General features: G+C 52.3%; 2 protein-coding genes across 2 annotated transcripts; both read left to right on the top strand.

Moving 5' to 3' along the window:
- The first annotated feature begins 2326 nt into the window (after positions 1–2326).
- On the top strand, positions 2327–3484 carry LOC120376928 (olfactory receptor 52B2-like). Its single transcript, XM_039497010.1, has one exon. The coding sequence runs from the start codon at positions 2340–2342 to the stop codon at positions 3273–3275; it is 936 nt and encodes a 311-aa protein (XP_039352944.1). The 5' UTR covers positions 2327–2339; the 3' UTR covers positions 3276–3484.
- An 8647-nt stretch (positions 3485–12131) lies between these two features.
- LOC120390823 (olfactory receptor 52B2-like) lies at positions 12132–13067 on the top strand. Its single transcript, XM_039513725.1, has one exon. It carries the CDS (start codon positions 12132–12134, stop codon positions 13065–13067), a length of 936 nt encoding a protein of 311 aa, XP_039369659.1.
- Positions 13068–17366: the final 4299 nt, after the last annotated feature.

The raw sequence follows: 17366 nt of genomic DNA, 5'->3' as shown, positions 1-17366 counted from the left end.
GGCTATTGGGATTCAATACCTGACATGCTGGGCTATCGGGATTTGACACCTGACATGCTGGGCTATTGGGATTCGACACCTGGCATGCTGGGCTATTGGGATTCGGCAGCTGGCACACTGGGCTATTGGGATTCAATGCCTGGCATGCTGGGCTAGCGGGATTTGATGCCTGGCACACTGGGCTATTGGGATTTGATACCTGACATGCTGGGCTATCGGGATTCGATGCCTGGCACACTGGGCTATTGGGATTCGATACCTGACATGCTGGGTTATCAGGATTTGACACCTGGCACGCTGGGCTATTGGGATTCGATACCTGACATGCTGAGTTATCAGGATTTGACACCTGGCACGCTGGGCTATCGGGATTCGATATTTGACAGGCTGAGTTATCAGGATTTGACACCTGGCACACTGGGCTATTGGGATTCGATACCTGAGATGCTGAGTTATCAGGATTTGACACCTGGCACGCTGGGCTATTGGGATTCGATACCTGAGATGCTGAGTTATCAGGATTTGACACCTGGCACGCTGGGCTATTGGGATTCAATGCCTGGCATGCTGGGCTAGCGGGATTTGATGCCTGGCACGCTGGGCTATTGGGATTTGATACCTGACATGCTGGGTTATCAGGATTCGACACCTGGCACGCTGGGCTATTGGGATTCGATACCTGGCACACTGGGCTATTGGGATTCGATACCTGACATGCTGGGTTATCAGGATTTGACACCTGGCACGCTGGGCTATTGGGATTCGATGCCTGACATGCTGAGTTATCAGGATTTGACACCTGGCACGCTGGGCTATTGGGATTCGATACCTGACATGCTGGGTTATCAGGATTCGACACCTGGCATGCTGGGCTAGCGGGATTCAATGCCTGGCACACTGGGCTATTGGGATTCGATGAAAGTAAATCTGTTGGTATGGTTCAAAGTTAAAAAATTGGGATTCTGTTCTGCAGTGCAATTCACCCAGTCTCATTCTCTCCTGCCTGGCACTTTGTGTCATCACTCACCCCTGTGCAAAGTTACTATGAGACAGCGACTCGATCAGACTGGGAACACTCTGCACAGGTGGGCACGGTCACACAGGAGCCAAGGCAGGCACTTTACCTTCTTATTTTGCAAACCACATTCCAGATGGTGCAATTCTGTAATGCCCTAGAGTGGGTGGAACAAAAAGTTATTGATGAAGGAATGTCTCTGCACAGAAAAGCAGCACGTGGGAATCACCGGGTGACATCATTCTTTGGAGCAAGTGGGTGGCAGCTGGGTATTGCAAATGTGAAGGTTTCCTACATTTTACCATGAATGTTCGTCACTCCAAAATAGAACCCAGAAGGGCATTGTCCCTTCCATATGTTTGTTATTCTCCTTAGCAAACTGATCCCACCCAGGAAGCAGACGTGATTCTATGTGGCTGTGGTAAAGGGGGCATTTTCTGTCATATTTTTATGAAGCCTATGCATGCCTCAGTTTCCCCTCTATTTTGCATTGTTATCGGGGTGAGTGGGGAAGGACTGTTTGCTCTCGGGACAGGCTAAGAAACATAGGTAGGAATGTCACCCAGCCATCTGAACGGGTCACTAAAAAGGACTGGCCGAGGGGTCCCCATTTGAGTGGAGAATTGGAGAAGACAATGGCAAAGCCAGTCCCCAGGACACTGACAGAGAGACAGACAGAGCCTGAACAATGGGGCTCACTACAGCTTGGCTGGGCGCTGGGCTGAGCAGAACAAATGATGCTTTAACCTTCAGTTCTCTGTGCTTACCTAGGACTTCCCATGCTGCATTCATCGACTAATAAACCGACTGTTTTGACAGTGCTGTTGGAGTGTCACTGCAAATGCGGGGCGAGGGGCATTAACCCTGCAGTATGGACCAGTGTCTCCCAGGGGTCTGTCTTCCTCAGTTGGACTCACTGGGCAGAGCTCATGGTGTGAAGCTGGAGGCCTCCTGAACTATCCCGGAGGAAGAGTGAGACCACTTGGGGTCTGGCACGCTGAGGGGTTCCAAAGCTGGGGGCGCAGCAGGATCCTGTGGGTCTGTGACAGTGGCCAATCACACAGCTCGGATAATGGGTAGTGAATAGCTGGAGGAAACACCTCATGGCCAAACCACCATCCGACCTTCATTCAAATTAGTCACTATTTGCAAATAGAGAACACACCCTGAGAATGCTGGCCCGCCAAATGGGGGGCAGGGCAGAATTGCTAATGAATATTTCTGGCAATGAACTCTGTAGTTTCAGATACTCTGACAGCCACTCTTCTTGTCTTCCCTCCCAGGCTGGGGAGCCTGCGGGGCAGAGACAGGCCTGTGTCGTACCATGTCAGCACTCAATTACACCAGCTCCCACCCAGCAACGTTCGTCCTGCTCGGCATCCCAGGCATGGAGCAGGCGCACGTCTGGCTCTCCATCCCCTTCTGTGTGATGTACGTTGTTGCCCTTCTCGGGAACTCTGCCCTCCTCTTCACCATCATAACAGAGCCGAGCCTCCATGAGCCCATGTACATTTTCCTCTCCATGTTAACAGTGGCCGATCTGCTGTTATCGACCACCGTGGTGCCGAAAACCCTGAGTGTTTTCTGGTCTCTCTCCAAGGAGATCTCTTTCAACGGCTGCCTCACCCAGATGTTTTTCATTGATTTTATTTTCATTACCGAGTCGGCCATCCTACTGGCCATGGCTTTTGATCGGTACGTTGCCATCTGCGACCCGCTGCGGTACACAACTGTATTAACACACTCCGTGATCAGGAAGATAGCAGTGGCTGCTCTAACCAGGAGTTTCTGTATAATGTTCCCAGTCGTCTTTCTCCTTAAACGGCTCCACTACTGTGGACATAATATTATGCCTCACACATACTGCGAGCACATAGGTGTGGCCACACTGGCCTGTGGGGACATAACAGTCAATATTTGGTACGGTTTAGCAACTGGTTTCCTGTCAGCCGGATTGGATGCTATCTTTATTGCAGTCTCCTACGCTTGCATCCTCTGGTCTCTCTTTAGGTTGCCATCCCAGGGTGTCCACCTCAAGGCTCTGAACACGTGCGGCTCACACATCTGTGTCATATTGATGTTTTACACCCCAGCGTTTTTCTCCTGGGGCACCCATCGGTTTGGCCGCCGCATCCCCCGCCACACCCTCATCCTACTGGCCAACCTCTACGTCGTCATCCCCCCCATGCTGAACCCCATCGTTTACGGGGTGAGGAGCAGACAGGTCTGGGATGGAGCGATCCGTGTGTTCTCGCGTTGAGTGTGGCAGTTGGACTGAGCCATGAAACTCGCCAACAAGTCCGTTTAGAAATGAAATTGGTTTGAAATGACGTTGGGTAGAGAAATGAAGTGGGACGAGGCAGGCAGACAACACAATGAAGCTGAATCTGGCAGACGACAATTCCTGAGACATGTTGTTTCATTTGAGCCTTCCCCATACTGCTCTAATCCCACCGCAGTCTGAGTGTATTTCCTACTAGTCTATCAAAGTCCTTTACAAATTGAAAATAGCTGTTCCTCTGCGCTTCTCAAACTGCAGGAGCTCAGATGACGAGCTTCTTAGAAATTATTATAAAGGGATCAAATAGATCTAGAGAATGTGCAAAACACAGTGTTAAAAAGAACATTATTAAGGTTGCAAAGTCAAACATTCACACGTTGGGACATGCCAGAAGGCCTGGACAGTCTGAGTACAGCCCCCCGCCCCCCTCGTGGATATGTTTTTACACTGTCTTTAACTGATTTGTGATGTTGTACTCCATCTGATTCTATAAAATATGCTAATGAGTGTGAATATAATGTAACTGGGATATGCTTCATGCAAAAGGTCTCTTGTAAGGTATCATTACAAAGCTTGTAATCTACTGAGTGCGGTCATCCTATTTGTATAACTGTATCACTCTTGTATCTGAAACTAGAAATATGAAATATAACTCTGAGGGCCTATTGTAATTATGCAAAGTGTGGGCCATTAATGGTGATCTGGAAATCTGGTGGCTCCCATCAACTCGGACAATTGACTGTAGATGGCTCTGTTTACTTGCAAGCCTTCCTGTGATTCAGGCTGGGAAGAATGTAGGCTTGGGGTCTCACAGGACATGTGACCATGTCACCTGGTACTGGAATCCATCTTTAACCTGCTGCTGTTCTATTTAGAATGAGGGGTGGGGCCCAGAGTGACAAAAGATTCCCGCATTGTGCCAAAGCTATATAAGGGAGTTGAAAAGAACAAAGCCGGCAGCAGTCATGAGAAATCCCCTAGCTACCATATGAGCTGGAACTAGAACTGTAGCAGGGGAAAGTATTGTGCCCAGACTAGAAAGGAGTCTAGTCTGTGAAAGAAGCTGATTGGAACATATCTGAGGGTGAGGTTTCATCCGTAATCAGTTTATTACTGTTTTTGGCTTAGACTTACGTGTTTTTGTTTTATTTTGGTTGGTAATTTACTTTGTTCTGTTATTACTTGGAACCACTTAAAATCATATTTTTTATACTTAATAAAATTACTTTTTGCTTATTAATTAAAGCAGAGTAAGTATTAATACCTGTGGGGGGAGCAAACAGCTGTGCATCTCTCTCTATCAGTGTCATAGAGGGCGGACAATTTATGAGTTTACCCTGTATAAACGTGCCAGCTGGCAGTCCCAAGGGGGTCATTGTGACCCAACCCATCACATGACTAATCTGTCTGACTCAGAGCAGGGCTTTCATCTGGGTCTCCCACATCCCAGGGTGTCCCCTAACACCAGGCTATTGGCTATTCTGGGGTGGGGCTTGTGAAAAGGCAGCCCTGCCTGGAGCTGCCTCCCATGGCAAATGGCAACATGACAAGTGCACCTGCCTCAGTTTTCCCTGTAGTTCCTCATGCAAAGGAGTATTGTCTCACCCCTCTGTCCCGTCCATCAGCCCCTCTCCAGGCCTCGACTCTCCAGACCCCTCCCGGAGACCTCCCAGACCTGCTTCCCTCCACCACTCTTCTTCCATAGCCCCCACTCAGGTCTCCTGTGAGAGGGGCCACAGCAGGATTCCACTCGGCCCGGCCTCCCAGGAATCCTACTCCTGTTCAGGGCAACCTCCTGCCAGCTCCCCCCCCCCTTGTTCCTTGGTTCGTCCCCCAGCCCCCAGATCTTCTGCCACAGGGCTCCCTGCCTTGGCGCACTCCTCAGGCCTCCTGGCTGTGAGCCCTGCCTCATGGCCTGGCTTACGCGGACCGCGCTGGCTCTTCCCCTCATTCCTATGGGCCTCCTGCAACTCAGCAGGGCTCCCCGGCTCCAGCCAGCCCCCGCCAACAGCTGTCCTCCAAACTCTCCACCGGCAGCTTTCCCTCAGGCAGGCCTCTGCTGCTCCTTCGGCCTCCCCAGCCCTCACCTGCCCCCTCCTCCAGCCCAGGTGCCCTCACTTAAACCCGGGCAGATGGCAGCTGCTGAGTCACAGGCACACCGGCCCCCGCGCCCTCCTACGGGGGGCACTCACCCAGTGACAGGCCTCTTGCTGTCCCTTCCCTTGGAGCTGGTCCACGTTGTGTGGTCGCTGGAGCAGAGACGTGGCCCCGGGTCTCCCCGGGGAGTGCCCCAGTCACTGGGCTCGAGACTCGGTCTCTAGCTCTTTGTCCCAGGGAACAATTAATTAGTTACACAGAGTGGAAGTGTTTCCACTGGGAGATTGAGAAAGACGGAGACAGACTGGAGCCAGTGGTGCAACCACTCCCCTCGGACGTGGGGGACCCACGTTCACGTGCTCTACTGAGTCTGAGCAGCAGCTTGACCCTGGGTTTCCATCCCAGGTGAGTGCCCTGAGCTCTGTCTAACCTATGTACCCCCCACCCCCACCTTGTTTTTAAATGTGACCTATGTGGACGGGGGGGAAGTCAATCTACTGACCAATTCTGGGCTGCAGTTCCTGTCTCGGGCACCGGCTACTTACACAGACCGTGAAGCCCCCCCTGCAAGAGCCAACAGCGGGTAGAGTGACCAGATGTCCCGATTTTATAGGGACAGTCCCGATTTTTGGGTCTTTTTCTTATATAGGCTCCTATTATCCTCCACCCCCTGTCCCGATTTTTCACATTTGCTGTCTGGTCACCCTAACGGCATGATTTTTCTATAGGAAACTTTTAAACACTGACAGTGGAAATGATCATTCCCCTTCTTTCCCTTCTTAGGGATCCAGTATCAGCCTTTCCCCTAAAACAGCTCCACACTCCCACACAATTTACATTTCCAATTCCTTGTTCTGAATAACACTCCAGAGACAAGCCGGTCCAGCACAGCAGTAACAACGCTGACAGCCCTCACTAGCGATTTGTTATTTTGCTTTAAAGCGAAGGGCTGGAAGGGACCTCAGTAAATCACCTGGTCATGTCTCATGCACTCAACACAGGACTATAGCTACATATCAACCCCACAGAGTGTCAGCAGCAGGGATCAAACATGGGACCTCGGGAACTAAATGCATGAGGGGTTTTATGACCCCTGAATGAGTTGGCTTCATATACACACATGATACCTCAGAAAAACAAACCAGGGATTAGGCCATCTGACCACTGGAGAGCTTCTGCTGTCACATAGGCTCGCCCTGGCTCTTATATTGAGGACTGAATAACATTTAGTTGTCCTATGTACTCCGTTGTTTCAGCATCTACATTACTGAGCACAGACAAAATTTCAGATAAGAACGATTAAAAAAAAAACCTGTGCAGTGACTGTAGCTGTCAGTGTTTGTAGACGTTACTGGAGCGGTTCCATCTGTTGCTCTGTGAAATTGATGCTGGCATAAGGGGCCCAGAAAGTGGGCGGGCGGGAGTCCCACCAGCACCAGCAGCCCCGTTTGAAGTTGTCACACTCTCCTCGGCCCTGTGGAGGGCAGCAGAGGAACGTGGCTGTGACTCCTCGGCTCAGAGGGGCTGGTTGAATTCCAGCCTGGCCACGCTAGGCACAGGTGAACACAGGACCTGCCGGGACCTGCCAGTAGAGCAGGGGGCGGCCGGCCCCGGGGCCTGGCACCGACACAGACCAGCCGTGCAAGAAGTCTCAGCATGGGAAATTCTGGAGTAACCTGCTCATGGGGGGAGTTTTCTTCCTCACTCCCATCTGCTGTTGGATGGCTTCTGTCCTGCAGCTCGTGGGTTTCTCTCCCCTGGGCTATTCAATATGTAGCCACGGATGGTCTGATCACCTGCAGAAACACCCGCGAGGAAGTAACACCTAGTAGTTACAGGATGGGCCTGACACTGCAGGGAAGGGGAAGGGGAGGGAATAGGGGTTGCTAGGTGAGCTGGGATTAGCCGGTGGTGTTGGGGGGCAGTTCCTGGCACCTGGGAAGAGGAGAGGAGTGGGGAATGGTAATGGTGTTTGTAGTCTAGACGAACCGAGAAGCCTCCCTTTAAAATCGCCTGGGTGCCCGCTCCATGTCCACTGTTGCAGAAACCACTCGGTGCTGACAGGAGCAGGGCGAGTGTGTAGCTAGGTCTGTGTGTCTGCACAGAGTGACTGAACACGGAGGTTTGGAAAACAGCTGGGTCCGTGTGGTGTCCCCGTACCTGTAATGCTATGTGAAGAGCCAAACCACAACATCTGATCTAAAATCCCAATCTCTGCACCTGGCCTCACCTCAGCCACTCCCATGGCATCTGCTACCTTCCCAGGTGCTGTGTCTGGCTGGTCTGCATAGACTCAGTCTCTCCCTACCTGTATGTGCGGCACATGATGGGCACTACCCCAGGGACATGTTACCCAGCCGCTGTACACAAAAGGTAACAGAAGGGTCATTCACCTGAGAGGGTTGCGGCCCCCCCCCATCATTGTGAGCTCTGCTTTCCAAACTGGGTGTCACTCTTATCCCCAAGGGGAATCAGTGCTTGAGGGGGAGGCCTATTCACAGGGATACACCTTGCCCTTGGACCTGAAACTGACCTCCAATGGTAGGATGTTCTCCCAGAGTTGGGGGGTTAACTCTGGTCTCTGCTCGCTGTGGCACCCCCAGTGCTTCTGGTGTCACCGTGTCATGGCTGGGACGTGGGCAGTCAGACCCAGTGGAAAAAGAGTAAGGTTAGTTTAGGATGTTGCAAAGTTGATGGAATCGGGCCAGGGCAGATCCCAAGAGGTCAGAGTCCAAGACAGGCCAGAGGGCAAAGCAAGACTCGAGCATCAGAAAGCAATCAGGGTCAGGGTACCAGGAGATCAGAGGCAGGAGACAAACTTGAGAGAGAACCATGGGTCCAGGACATCAAGCCCGGAGAGCGGGAGGAGGAGTGAGGTTTTTTTACCCACGAAAGCTTATGCCCAAATAAATCTGTTAGTCTTTAAGGTGCCATCGGACTCCTTGTTGTTTTTGTGGATACAGACTCACACTGCTACCCCCTGATACTTGCCCCAAAAGAAGCAGTGTATTCCCAATTTACCAGAGTTGCTCTAAATCACCACTCCTGTATTACACATTGTGCGTGTCAGCGCTTATAATAAAATAAAAGTTGGTTTATTTAAGAAGAAAGGAGAATTAACTAGAAACGAGAGAGAGATGGAAACAAATGGTTCCAATAGAACATCACGAAATGAGAGCTTGGGTCAATGGTTCCCTTTCCTAGTTAATAAAGTAGGTTCCTCCTTCCCAAAGTTTAGTCTGTTGCAGAGCTAGCTGGATTCACAAGAACTGGGAACCAATTTTTCATGAGAACATCCCCTCACTCCAAGATGTCTCCTCAGTGAAAGGATCCAGAGGGCCTCTCCCCACTCTATGTTATCCTGAAACAGTCTTTTGTCTCTGTTCACAGGCAGGACAATCCGGTCTGTTGTCATGTTCCTTCATTGTCTGCAGTTGTCTCTGATGGTTTTCCATTGATAATCTTGGGGTGGAGCAAGGCTGGAGAACTGAGCTTGGCATTACAACCAGGATGGGGTGATGACGCCCTCCTGGAATGGCCATCACCTAGACACACTGCCCTGGTGACTAACTTCTACTCCAAGTCCATAAAGCTCACTGTCAATAGCAATATGTTTCCTTAACTATTACCCAGACATGCCTTTTGCAATGGTTATGAAGTTTGACAAGTTACAAGCTTTCTGCACACACCTTACATGCTACTCTTTATGGGTAAATATTCCATAGACTTGTGTGTGGTGTAGTGAGTGTGTCAGGGCTGAGATATGAGCTGTTTGCAAAGAACAGGGAACTCTTTGCCAGGGGCCTCAGTGGCACAAGGACCTTTCTAAATAACGTACAAAAGGAGAAATGATCAGATCAAACAAGTGAGAGGAGCAAAGGGTTAATTCTCTGCTGCTCTTCACCACCTGAGCCAGGCACAGAGGCAGGTCCCTGGGGCTCCGTGCTGGCTCTGAGCCCACCCTGGGATTCCCAGGGCAGCAGTATAAATATCCCTGTACCTCAGCCCCGGTCAGTGCAGATTCCCTGCCGCCTGCAGCTCCCCGACCCGGTCACAGGCAGAGATTCCTCCTCCCCAGCTGGGGCCGGAGCCTGGTGAGTCGTTTGCATGGATTGAACCTGTGAAGGGGGAAATGGAAACACATGAAACCTAGGAAATGTTTGAGCTGGGTTGGCTAGAATGGGGGTGCGTAACTCTGACTGCAGGGGCAGGTCGGGGGCCGGGGCACTGAGATACGCTCCTGTGACTGCGCTGAGGTTGGGTGTTGGGAAGAGGTCGCCAGGTTACCCTGATCCACTCCCAGGGGAGTCACTGGGGTCTTGCTGTTGAACTCAGTGGGCTCTGGACTGGGCCATTCTTGGTTACATCACTTTTCAGAGTAAACCTCATTGGAAACCTCCTCAGGTCCTGTCATATTCTGTACCCCAATTCCCGAGGCCTTCACTCAGGCAACACTTCCACTAACTCCATAATGACCCCAGACTGAGTCAGTTCCGGTTGGTAGAAATCAGCTGGTTTCAAGGAGCTTAGCTGTGAATGTCCGAACTGTAGAATCCAGGAGCAGACAATTATAAGGGCTGCTTTGATACTGATGTCTCACCTGCTTAGTTTGATCATCTCTCCCTAGGCTGAATACGGGACACCTGGTATTCAAGCGAGTTCAGTGGCAGTCAGAACTATGGAATACAAACGTTCAAGTTGACATCAAGTTGACTGAGCCCCCGTTAAAAAAAATACAGCGTAGTTGGATTCTTTTTATTTACCTTCTTATCTTTGAGGCTTTAGGGACCACACAGGGCTGGGTGACACACATTGCCCCCCCCAACACACACACATAAGGGGAGAGGTGACACACACACACTCACTTACACCTGTCTCACATGGGGGGGGCAGGGGGTGACTGATCTGACCCTCCCTGCCAAGAGGTCTCTCCCCTCCACGCCTGGCTGGGCCCCCAGGATGGACCCGCCTTTCTGTTACCTTGCACCGTGACTTCCCAAGGCAACACAAGGAGTGGGGGCATCACACAGCATCAGACCCCCAGATTTCTGCAGGATTCACACAAGGATGTGGCCAGCAGCAGCCTTTCAGCACTGGGGTGGGGGCGGAGGAGGGACAGTCGCAGGGTGGAGCGGGGGGAGGAAGAAGGGATGATCTGGCCCATGTCTTTGCAGAACTCATCTCTTCTCCCCCATCCCTCCCTGTGTCTGGAAGCAGCTTGTCCCTGCCTGCCCACACCCACATAACCCAGCACCTCCTGTTCCCAGGCTACAGCATGGGGACAGGCTGCAGGGGTTCAGCAAACCCAGCCAGAGAGGTGACTCAGCAGAGGAGGGTGGCTAGGGGACAGAGCTGCCCTGCGCTCCCTGGACCAGGACCCGGGGGAGGGGCTTGGGGGGGTGAAGAGGGTGCTAAGCCCCTGCCCTGTGGCTGTTGTGGAGCCTGGAGATTGGCATGAACAGGGTGGACGTTGTTTTCCCCTCTCCCAACCCCACCACTCCAGAGCTTAGCTGAGGGGCGGAGAGGCTGCGCCGTGCCAGCGCTGTGCGGGGGCTTTGACACATGCAGATCTCAGCACCTCCTGGCCAGTGCCCTGGGACAGAGGGTCTTTGGCTTTCCCAGAGTACCAGCCCAGCCAGAGGCAGTGGGGGAAGGAAGGAGCCTGTCGGCCAGGCTGCTAATGAGCTGAGTGCTGTGATGAGGGGATGGTTCCCAGCATAGCGCAGGGAGCGGGTCGCGCCCCACTGGGGGTCAGGATCTGGGGGAGCAGTGGGGTTTGGGGGAGTGAAGGGGCAAAGCAGGGAGAGGACAGCGAGAGGGGGAGCATGTGAAGGGCTGATGGGTGGGCAGCAGAGGCAACAGGTAACTGGCTGCTGTGTGGTGCCTGCTCACACTCACCAGCCACTGCAGCTCCCAGGGCCTAACCACTGACAGCAGGAAATGGGATGGGGGGTGGGGCCTGCTGGCCGAGAGCCGGCACATAGTGGGGGGATCGAGCTGATGGACCAGCAGGGGGAGTGGCCGGCCCCATGTGCTGCATTTCGCCCCACCACCAGCCTTTCACACCCACCCTCGTTGTCGGCCAATAGACCCCACCCCTCACCGCTGGTAGGCGGGCATCTGGCAAGCAGGGATCTGGCCAGCAGCAGGACCTGCCAGTACTGATGGGGGGAGAGAGAAAATATGGGACAATTTGCCCATTTTTAAGAAAAAGTTGGGACACCTGCAGGAGGGCTTAAATACGGGACTGTCCATTTGAGAATGGGACGTCATATTTTTATGAAGCCTATGCATGCCTCAGTTTCCCCTCTATTTTGCATTGTTATCCAGGGGAGTGGGGAAGGACTGTTTGCTCTTGGGGCAGGCTAAGAAACATAGGTAGGAATGTCACCCAGCCATCTGAACGGGTCACTAAAAAGGACTGGCCGAGGGGTCCCCATATGAGTGGAGAATTGGAGAAGACAATGGCAAAGCCAGTCCCCAGGACACTGACAGAGAGACAGACAGAGCCTGAACAATGGGGCTCACTACAGCTTGTCTGGGTGCTGGGCTGAGCAGAATAGAGAACATACCCTGAGAACGCCGGCTTGCCCAAATGGGGGTGGGGGATGGGGAACACTTGCTAATAAATATTACTGGCAGTGAACTCTGTAGTTTCAGATACTCTGACAGCCACTCTTCTTGTCTTCCCTCCCAGGCTGGGGAGCCTGCGGGGCAGTGACAGGCCTGTGTTGTACCATGTCAGCGCTCAATTACACCAGCTCCCACCCAGCAACGTTCATCCTGCTCAGCATCCCAGGCATGGAGCAGGCGCACGTCTGGCTCTCCATCCCCTTCTGTGTGATGTATGTTGTTGCCCTTCTCGGGAACTCTGTCCTCCTCTTCACCATCATAACAGAGCCGAGCCTCCATGAGCCCATGTACATTTTCCTCTCCATGTTAACAGTGGCCGATCTGCTGTTATCGACCACCACGGTGCCGAAAACCCTGAGTGTTTTCTGGTCTCTCTCCAAGGAGATCTCTTTCAATGGCTGCCTCACCCAGATGTTTTTCATTGATTTTATTTTCATTACCGAGTCGGCCATCCTACTGGCCATGGCCTTTGATCGGTACGTTGCCATCTGCGACCCGCTGCGGTACACAACTGTATTAACACACTCCATGATCAGGAAGATAGCTGTGGCCGCTCTAACCAGGAGCTTCTGTTTAATATTCCCAGCCGTCTTTCTCCTTAAACGGCTCCACTACTGTGGACATAATATTATGCCTCACACATACTGCGAGCACATAGGTGTGGCCACACTGGCCTGTGTGGACATAACACTCAATATTTGGTCTGGTGTAGCAGCTGCTTTCCTATCAGCCGGATTGGATGCTATCTTTATTGCAGTCTCCTACGCTTGCATCCTCAGGTCTCTCTTTAGGTTGCCATCCCAGGGTGTCCACCTCAAGGCTCTGAACACGTGCGGCTCACACATCTGTGTCGTACTGATGTTTTACACCCCAGCGTTTTTCTCCTGGGGCACCCATCGGTTTGGCCACCGCATCCCCCGCCACACCCTCATCCTACTGGCCAACCTCTACGTCGTCATCCCCCCCATGCTGAACCCCATCGTTTACGGGGTGAGGAGCAGACAGGTCTGGGATGGAGCGATCCGTGTGTTCTCGCGTTGAGTGCGGCAGTTGGACTGAGCCATGAAACTCGCCAACAAGTCCGTTTAGAAATGAAATTGGGTTGAAATGACGTTGGGTAGAGAAATGAAGTGGGATGAGGCAGGCAGACAACACAATGAAGCTGAATCTGGCAGGCGACAATTCCTGAGACATGTTGTTTCATTTGAGCCTTCCCCATACTGCTCTAATCCCACCGCAGTCTGAGTGTATTTCCTACTAGTCTAGCAAAGTCCTTTACAAATTGAAAATAGCTGTTCCTCTGCACTTCTCACACTGCAGGAGCTCAGATGACGAGCTTCTTAGAAATTATTATAAAGGGATGAAATAGATCTAGAGAATGAGCAAAACACAGTGTTAAAAAGAACATTATTAAGGTTGCAAAGTCAAACATTCACACGTTGGGACATGCCAGAAGGCCTGGGCAGTCTGAGTACAGCCCCCCGCCCCCCTCGTGGATATGTTTTGACACTGTCTTTAACAGGTTAATCTGTCTGACTCAGAGCAGGACCTTCATCTGGGTCTCCCACATCCCAGGGTGTCCCCTAACACCAGGCTATTGGCTATTCTACGGTGGGGTTTGTGACAAGGCAGCCCTGCCTGGAGCTGCCTCCCATGGCAAAGGGCAGCATGACAGGTGTGCCTGCCTCAGTTTTCCCTGTAGTTCCTCATGCAAAGGAGTATTGTCTCACCCCTCTGTCCCGTTCATCAGCCCCTCTCCAGGCCTCCCCTCTCCAGACCCCTCCCCGAGACCTCCCAGACCTGCTTCCCTCCACCACTTTTCTCCCATAGCCCCCACTCAGGTCTCCTGTGAGAGGGCCCCCAGCCAGATTCCACTCGGCCCGGCCTCCCAGGAATCCTACTCCTGTTCAGCGCAAACTCCTGCCAGCCCGCCCCCCCTTGTTCCTTGGTTCCTCCCCCAGCCCCCAGATCTTCTGCCACAGGGCTCCCTGCCTTGGCGCACTCCTCAGGCCTCCTGGCTGTGAGCCCTGCGACTGGGCCTGGCTTACGCGGACCACGCTGGCTCTTCCCCTCGTTCCTATGGGCCTCCTGCAACTCAGCAGGGCTCCCCGGCTCCAGCCAGCCCCCGCCAACAGCTGTCCTCCAAACTCTCCACCGGCAGCTTTCCCTCAGGCAGGCCTCTGCTGCTCCTTCGGTCTCCCCAGCCCTCACCTGCCCCCTCCTCCAGCCCAGGTGCCCTCACTTAACCCCAGGCAGATGGCAGCTGCTGAGTCACAGGCACACCGGCCCCCGCGCCCTCCTACGGGGGGCACTCACCCAGTGACAGGCCTCTTGCTGTCCCTTCCCTTGGAGCTGGTCCACGTTGTGTGGTCGCTGGAGCAGAGGCCCCGGGTCTCCCCGGGGAGTGCCCCAGTCACTGGGCTCGAGACTCGGTCTCTAGCTCTTTGTCCCAGGGAACAATTAATTAGTTACACAGAGTGGAAGTGTTTCCACTGGGAGATTGAGAAAGACGGAGACAGACTGGAGCCAGTGGTGCAACCACTCCCCTCGGACGTGGGGGACCCACGTTCACGTGCTCTACTGAGTCTGAGCAGCAGCTTGACCCTGGGTTTCCATCCCAGGTGAGTGCCCTGAGCCCTGTCTAACCAAGTGGCTCTCAAACTTTGGTCCTGGTGGCCCCTTTCACACAGCAAACCTCTGAGTGTGACCCCCCACTTATACATTAACAACAGTTTTTATATATTTAACACCTTTGTAAATGCCAGAGGCGAAGTGGGATTTGGGATGGAGGTTGACAGTTCACGACCCACCATGTAATAACCTCACGACTCCCTGAGGGCAGGGCCAGCTCCAGGGGTTTTTGCCGCCCCAAGTGGCGGGGGAAAAAAAAAAAGCTGCGATCGCAATCGGCGGCGGCTCCAACGCGCCGCTTTCTTCTTCAGCGGCAATTCGGCGGCAGGTCCTTCCGTCCGAGAGGGACCAAGAAACTCGCCGCCGAAGAGCCCGATGTGCCGCCCCATCCCCTTGGCTGCCCCAAGCACCTGCTTGCTGAGCTGGTGCCTGGAGCCGGCCCTGCCTGAGGGGTCCCGACCCCCAGTTTGAGAACCCCGGGTCTAACCTATGTACCCCACCTTGTTTTTAAATGTGACCTATGTGGAGGGGAGGGAAGTCAACCTACTGACCTATTCTGGGCTGCAGTTCCTCCCTCGGGCACCAGGTACTTACACAGACCATGAAGCCCCCCCTGCAAGAGCCAACAGCGGGATTTTCTATAGGAACCTTTTCAGTACTGACAGTGGAAATGATCATTCCCTTTCTTTCCCTTCTTAGGAATCCAGCATCAGCCTTTCCCATAAAACAGCTCCACCATTAGAGCAGGGGGCGGCCGGCCCCGGGGCCTGGCACCGACACAGACCAGCCGTGCAAGAATTCCCAGCATGGGAAGTTCTGGAGTAACCTGCTCATGGGGGGAGTTTTTTTCCTCACTCCCATCTGCTGTTGGATGGCTTCTGTCCTGCAGCTCGTGGGTTTCTCTTCCCTGGGCTATTCAATATGTAGCCGTGGATGGTCTGATCACCTGCAGAAACACCCGAGAGGAAGTAAGGCCTAGTAGTTACAGAATGGGCCCGAGACTGCAGGGAAAGGGAAGGGTAAGGGATAGGGGTCGCTAGGTGAGCTGGGATTACCTGCAGGGGCGGTTCCTGGCAGATAGGGGCACCTGGGAAGAGGAGAGGAATAGGGAATGGTAATGGTGTTTGTAGTCTAGACGAACCGAGAAGCCTCCCTTTAAAATCGCCTGGGTGCCCGCTCCCTGTCCACTGTTGCAGAAACCACTCAGTGCTGACAGGAGCAGGGCGAGTGTGTAGCTAGGTCTGTGTGTCTACATAGAGTGACTGTACACGGAGATTTGGAACACAGCTGGGTCCGTGTGGTGTCTCTGTGATGGGTTGGATCACAGAAAACCCCTTGGGAACTGCCAACTGATGTGCAGAGAATACCCCTGAGCCTGTTTCCCCTGGCAGCTTGGGACTCCAGTGCCCTGCGTGGTTTGCGCCTGCTACAAACCCAGACCCAGGTCTGAACCACGTCTCCTAAAAGCTGCAGGCTTTACTGAAAACAGCTGAAGAAGTGTTCCTGTCTCCAACACTTAGATGCCCAACTCCCAATGGATCTGTTACTGAAATATCGGGTCCGTCTAGCTGAGAGCTAATAACAGCCTGACAGGGATAAGGAAAGATTGCTTTATTCTGCAGAAAAAAGGAGAGCCTTGTACTCAGGTACAAAGAACTCTGCTGCACACAAGTTTCACAAACTTTTTATACACTTTTAGACAAAGACCATGCCGTGTTAACACTTCATTGGTGGTTGCCAGACCCGGTGAAACCGTTATCTGGTCAGTGAAAACTGGCTTGGAGCAAGATTTCTCTGCTTTGAGGCAGAAGAGAAAAGATAGTACAAAAGTTCAGGTTACTGTGTACGTCAGGCTTCTGCTTCCCCCTACTGGCTGCTTGTAAGCTATTAAGGGGGGCCACCAGTAACTTTCACAGATCTAACCCCCAAATAAATCCATTTTACCCTGTATAACGCTTATACCGGGTAAACTCATCAATTGTTCACCCTCTATAACACTGACAGAGAGATATGCACAGCTGTCCCCCCCCCCCCCAGGTATTAATACCTACTCTGGGTTAATTAATAAGCAAAAAGTGATTTTATTAAATACAAAGAGTAGGATTTAAGTGGTTTAAATAATAAGAGCCAGAACAAAGTAAATTACCAAACAAAATAAAATAAAACATGCAAGTTTAAACCTAATACAGTAAGAAAATGTTTACAGATGAAATCTCATGCTCAGAGATGTTCCAGTAAGTTTCTTTTACAGACTAGTCTCCTTCTAGTCTGGGTCCATCAATCACTCACACCCCCATGTTTACTGTACTTTGTTCCAGTTTCTTTCAGGTATCTTTGAGGGTAGAGAGGCTCTCTTGAGCCAGCTGAAGACCAAATGGAGAGGTTTCCCAGGGACTTAAATAGACTTTCTCTTGTGTGTGGTCCCCCTCCTCTCTCCTATCCAGAATTCAGCTCCAAGATGGAGTTTTGGAGTCACCTGGGCAAGTCACATGTCTATGCATGACTGAGTTCCTTACCAGCCAAGCCACATTCCTGGGAAAGCTCAGGTGTAGATTGGTGTCTCCATGGTCATTGTTGGCATCAGTGTTTATTGATTGAGCACTTACTGAGAACAGTCTTTTCTCAGGAACCCGACCAACTGCTTCACTGAGGCTACTTAAAATTAAACAAGTACACAGCCAATATTCAAAACTTCAAATACAAAAATGA

The sequence above is a fragment of the Mauremys reevesii genome, linkage group 1 (assembly GCF_016161935.1).
Source record: "Mauremys reevesii isolate NIE-2019 linkage group 1, ASM1616193v1, whole genome shotgun sequence".
NCBI classification, from domain to species: domain Eukaryota; kingdom Metazoa; phylum Chordata; order Testudines; family Geoemydidae; genus Mauremys; species Mauremys reevesii.
This window is presented reverse-complemented; position numbering and strand designations above follow the sequence as displayed.

Coding starts and splice junctions, on each gene's coding strand:
- LOC120376928 (XM_039497010.1), top strand. CDS start 2,340: ATGTCAGCACTCAATTACACCAGCTCCCACCCAGCAACGTTCGTCCTG.
- LOC120390823 (XM_039513725.1), top strand. CDS start 12,132: ATGTCAGCGCTCAATTACACCAGCTCCCACCCAGCAACGTTCATCCTG.